General features: G+C 44.5%; 1 protein-coding gene across 1 annotated transcript in view; it reads left to right on the top strand.

Moving 5' to 3' along the window:
- The first annotated feature begins 330 nt into the window (after window positions 1-330).
- The window catches only part of gckr (glucokinase (hexokinase 4) regulator), a 27,990-nt gene continuing 22,799 nt past the window's right edge, over window positions 331-5,521 (top strand). Inside the window, exons 1-5 of the mRNA XM_065003371.1 lie at window positions 331-789; window positions 922-1,071; window positions 1,438-1,506; window positions 2,233-2,301; window positions 2,384-2,457. Of these exons, the coding sequence (XP_064859443.1) occupies window positions 544-789; window positions 922-1,071; window positions 1,438-1,506; window positions 2,233-2,301; window positions 2,384-2,457 (608 nt within the window). The 5' untranslated portion in view covers window positions 331-543. The remainder of the gene's footprint in view (window positions 790-921; window positions 1,072-1,437; window positions 1,507-2,232; window positions 2,302-2,383; window positions 2,458-5,521) is intronic.

Below are 5,521 nucleotides of genomic sequence, written 5' to 3'. Positions count from 1 at the left end.
CTACTGCCCGGTTTGTTGAATCTTGCACGCACAACGGTAAATCTCTCTCTCTCACTCTCTCTCATGAATCAGACCTGATTCCTCTGCAGAGAGTGAACAGGCGTGTGGATGATGGACCCAGAGCCACATATAAATATATCTGTATGGTTTTGGGATGGCCTATTTTGTCAGATCACATGAGAAAAATATAATATACTAATCATTGACGTGTGTGTGTGTGTGTGTGTGTGTGTGTGTGTGTGTGTGTGTGTGTGTGTGTGTGTGGGAGAGCGCAATAAACTTTGTCTCGGACTGTTTGATATCTGCATGTCTCAAAGGTCACTTAGTGGAGCAAGAGAGAGACCTTCGTCCATGGCTTATGTTTAGCGTTGCTGTGTGTGTGAGAGCAGAGAGAGGGAGAGAGAGAGGGGGAGAGAGAGAGAGAGAGAGGAGAGAGAGAGAGAGAGAGAGAGAGAGAGAGAGAGAGAGAGAGAGAGAGAGAGAGAGAGAGAGAGAGAGAGAGAGAGAGAGAGAGACAGAGAGCGAGACCTTCGTCCATGGCTTATGTTTAGCGTTGCTGTGTGTGTGAGAGCAGAGAGAGGGAGAGAGAGAGGGGGAGAGAGAGAGAGAGAGAAGGAGAGAGAGAGAGAGAGAGAGAGAGAGAGAAAGAGAGAGAGAGAGAGAGAACAAAAGAGACAGACTGACAGACATCTAAAACACTGGAATTTCTCTTCGTCTTTCGACCTACAGCGTTCTTTAACAATGGAGAAAAGGGACTTCAGTGAGATCTCCGACACGTGCAAGTGGGAGGTAAGAGATCTGGAGGGAAGTGGCACAAAGTGGTATGGTTATCCACAAGGGGCTCTGGTCAAAATGTAGGGTACCATTTTAGCCACAGATCGCTCTGTCTGGACTCCAACTCCCATGATGCTTCTGTGTCAGTCGCCAGATTACGAGCCATGGTTTCCTGTGTCGGAGAAGTCCAACCCCCTGACTCGTGACATCGACAAGTCCTCGCCCAATCATATTGTCCATCTGCTGGCAGCCTGCGACGCACAGATGTTCCAAAAGGACACAGGAACCACCTACCAGGTCAGGGGTCAGAGGTTAGAGGTCAGAGAGAGGGTCAAGTAGGATGAAGGCTCTGGGAAAGTACAGTCATCCACCCTTAACATACATTTTTGACCTTTTTGGAGGTTTTTGGACCACACTCACCTTGATAGACACATCACCACATTTTGGGATTGGGTAAGAATTCAATGTTCTTGGTCAGTGACAGTGGTTTGTGACAGTGTGTGTGTGTGTGTGTGTGTGTGTGTGTGTGTGTGTGTGTGTGTGTGTGTGTGTGTGTGTGTGTGTGTGTGTGTGTGTGTGTGTGTGTGTGTGTGTGTGTGTGTGTGTGTGTGTGTGTGTGTGTGTGTGTGTGTGTGTGTGTGTGTGTGTGTGTGTGTGTTTCAGAGGCTGTTCAGTGACAGTGTGGTGTTGACCATGCTGGAGGTGGCCAGGACGGTGGAGCAAATTCTCAGGGTGAAACACTGTTCTCTGTAAAGACACATTCTATACACATAGAGACACATTCTGTACATGTAGAAACACATTCTATACACATACATACACATTCTATACACGTACAGACACATTCTATACACATATAAACACATTCTATACACATACAGAGACATTCTATACACATACAGACATTCTATACACATACAGACATTCTATACACATACAGACATTCTATACACATACAGACAATCTATACACATACAGACATTCTATACACATACACACATTCTATACACATACAGACATTCTATACACATACAGACATTCTATACACATACAGACATTCTATACACATACAGACACATTCTATACACATACAGACATTCTATACACATACAGACACATTCTATACACATACAGACATTCTATACACATACAGACACATTCTATACACATACAGACACATTCTATACACATACAGACACATTCTATACACGTACAGACACATTCTATACACATACAGACACATTCTATACACATACAGACACATTCTATACACGTACAGACACAGTGAGGTTTTCTGAATTGTAGCTTCTGTTCTTGTATCGTGTGTGTGTGTGTGTGTGTGTGTGTGTGTGTGTGTGTGTGTGTGTGTGTGTGTGTGTGTGTGTGTGTGTGTGTGTGTGTGTGTGTGTGTGTGTGTGTGTGTGTGTGTGTGTGTGTGTGTGTGTGTGTGTTTGACAGGACCCAGAGGATAGTCTGGTTGTGTTGAGTGGTTGTGGAACCTCTGGTCGCTTGGCCTTCCTTATGGCGGTAATTATTACTATATTTGATCATTTTATAATTGTATAATTTGGTATATGCAGTATCTTTATGAGATGTGATGTTTTTCCAGTCATGTTTTAACAGAGCCCTGAGAGACAGGCAACAGAACACTGTTTACTCTTATATCATTGCTGGGGGAGACAGGTGAGAGTGTGAGATATTACACACACACACACACACACACACACACACACACACACACACACACAGACACACACACACGTACACACACACACACAGACACACACACACACACACACACACACACACACACACACACACACACACACACACACACACACACACACACACACACACACACACACACACACAGACACACACACACACACACACACACACACACACACACACACACACACACACACACACACACACACACACACACACACACACACACACACACACACACACACACACACACACACACACACACACACACATACAACGTGCGTGCCCACGCAAGCTTTCTATGTTCTGTTGTGTTTAATGTTCTGTGTCATGTTGTGTGTTTAATATAGTTTAATATTCAAATCAAATTGAATTAGTCACATGTCACCTTACAGTGAAATGCTTACTTAAATAAGAGCCCCTAACCAACAGTGCAGTTTAAAGAATAAGAATAAGAGATAAAAGTAACAAGTAATTAAGGAGCCGCAGTAAAATAAGAATAGTGAGACTATATACAGGGAGTACAGGTACAGAGTCAGTGTGGAGACTATATACAGGGAGTACAGGTACAGAGTCAGTGTGGAGACTATATACAGGGAGTACAGGTACAGAGTCAGTGTGGAGGCTATATACAGGGAGTACAGGTACAGAGTCAATGTGGAGACTATATACAGGGAGTACAGGTACAGAGTCAATGTGGAGACTATATACAGGGAGTACAGGTACAGAGTCAGTGTGGAGACTATATACAGGGAGTACAGGTACAGAGTCAATGTGGAGACTATATACAGGGAGTACAGGTACAGAGTCAGTGTGGAGACTATATACAGGAGTACAGGTACAGAGTCAATGTGGAGACTATATACAGGGAGTACAGGTACAGAGTCAGTGTGGAGACTATATACAGGGAGTACAGGTACAGAGTCAGTGTGGAGACTATATACAGGGAGTACAGGTACAGAGTCAGTGTGGAGACTATATACAGGGAGTACAGGTACAGAGTCAATGTGGAGACTATATACAGGGAGTACAGGTACAGAGTCAGTGTGGAGACTATATACAGGGAGTACAGGTACAGAGTCAATGTGGAGACTATATACAGGGGGTACAGGTACAGAGTCAATGTGGAGACTATATACAGGGAGTACAGGTACAGAGTCAGTGTGGAGGCTATATACAGGGAGTACAGGTACAGAGTCAATGTGGAGGCTATATACAGAGGGTACAGGTACAGAGTCAATGTGGAGACTATATACAGGGAGTACAGGTGCAGAGTCAATGTGGAGACTATATACAGGGAGTACAGGTACAGAGTCAGTGTGGAGGCTATATACAGGAGTACAGGTACAGAGTCAATGTGGAGGCTATATACAGAGGGTACAGGTACAGAGTCAATGTGGAGACTATATACAGGAGTACAGGTACAGAGTCAATGTGGAGACTATATACAGGGAGTACAGGTACAGAGTCAATGTGGAGACTATATACAGGGAGTACAGGTACAGAGTCAATGTGGAGACTATATACAGGAGTACAGGTACAGAGTCAATGTGGAGACTATATACAGGGAGTACAGGTACAGAGTCAGTGTGGAGGCTATATACAGGAGTACAGGTACAGAGTCAATGTGGAGACTATATACAGGGAGTACAGGTACAGAGTCAATGTGGAGGCTATATACAGGGAGTACAGGTACAGAGTCAGTGTGGAGGCTATATACAGGAGTACAGGTACAGAGTCAATGTGGAGGCTATATACAGGGAGTACAGGTACAGAGTCAGTGTGGAGACTATATACAGGGAGTACAGGTACAGAGTCAATGTGGAGACTATATACAGGGGGTACCGGTACAGAGTCAATGTGGAGACTATATACAGGGAGTACAGGTACAGAGTCAATGTGGAGGCTATATACAGAGGGTACAGGTACAGAGTCAATGTGGAGACTATATACAGGGAGTACAGGTGCAGAGTCAATGTGGAGACTATATACAGGGAGTACAGGTACAGAGTCAGTGTGAGACTATATACAGGAGTACAGGTACAGAGTCAGTGTGGAGACTATATACAGGGAGTACAGGTACAGAGTCAGTGTGGAGACTATATACAGGGAGTACAGGTACAGAGTCAATGTGGAGACTATATACAGGGAGTACAGGTACAGAGTCAGTGTGGAGACTATATACAGGGAGTACAGGTACAGAGTCAATGTGGAGACTATATACAGGGGTACAGGTACAGAGTCAATGTGGAGACTATATACAGGAGTACAGGTACAGAGTCAGTGTGGAGGCTATATACAGGAGTACAGGTACAGAGTCAATGTGGAGGCTATATACAGAGGGTACAGGTACAGAGTCAATGTGGAGACTATATACAGGGAGTACAGGTGCAGAGTCAATGTGGAGACTATATACAGGGAGTACAGGTACAGAGTCAGTGTGGAGGCTATATACAGGGAGTACAGGTACAGAGTCAATGTGGAGGCTATATACAGAGGGTACAGGTACAGAGTCAATGTGGAGACTATATACAGGGAGTACAGGTACAGAGTCAATGTGGAGACTATATACAGGGAGTACAGGTACAGAGTCAATGTGGAGACTATATACAGGGAGTACAGGTACAGAGTCAATGTGGAGACTATATACAGGGAGTACAGGTACAGAGTCAATGTGGAGACTATATACAGGGAGTACAGGTACAGAGTCAGTGTGGAGGCTATATACAGGGAGTACAGGTACAGAGTCAATGTGGAGACTATATACAGGGAGTACAGGTACAGAGTCAATGTGGAGGCTATATACAGGGAGTACAGGTACAGAGTCAGTGTGGAGGCTATATACAGGGAGTACAGGTACAGAGTCAATGTGGAGGCTATATACAGGGAGTACAGGTACAGAGTCAGTGTGGAGACTATATACAGGGAGTACAGGTACAGAGTCAATGTGGAGACTATATACAGGGGGTACCGGTACAGAGTCAATGTGGAGACTATATACAGGGAGTACAGGTACAGA

The sequence above is a fragment of the Oncorhynchus nerka genome, linkage group LG18, assembly GCF_034236695.1.
Source record: "Oncorhynchus nerka isolate Pitt River linkage group LG18, Oner_Uvic_2.0, whole genome shotgun sequence".
In the NCBI taxonomy this organism is placed as follows: domain Eukaryota; kingdom Metazoa; phylum Chordata; class Actinopteri; order Salmoniformes; family Salmonidae; genus Oncorhynchus; species Oncorhynchus nerka.
The sequence above is the reverse complement of the archived record's forward strand: the minus strand, read 5'-3'. Positions and strand labels throughout refer to the sequence as shown.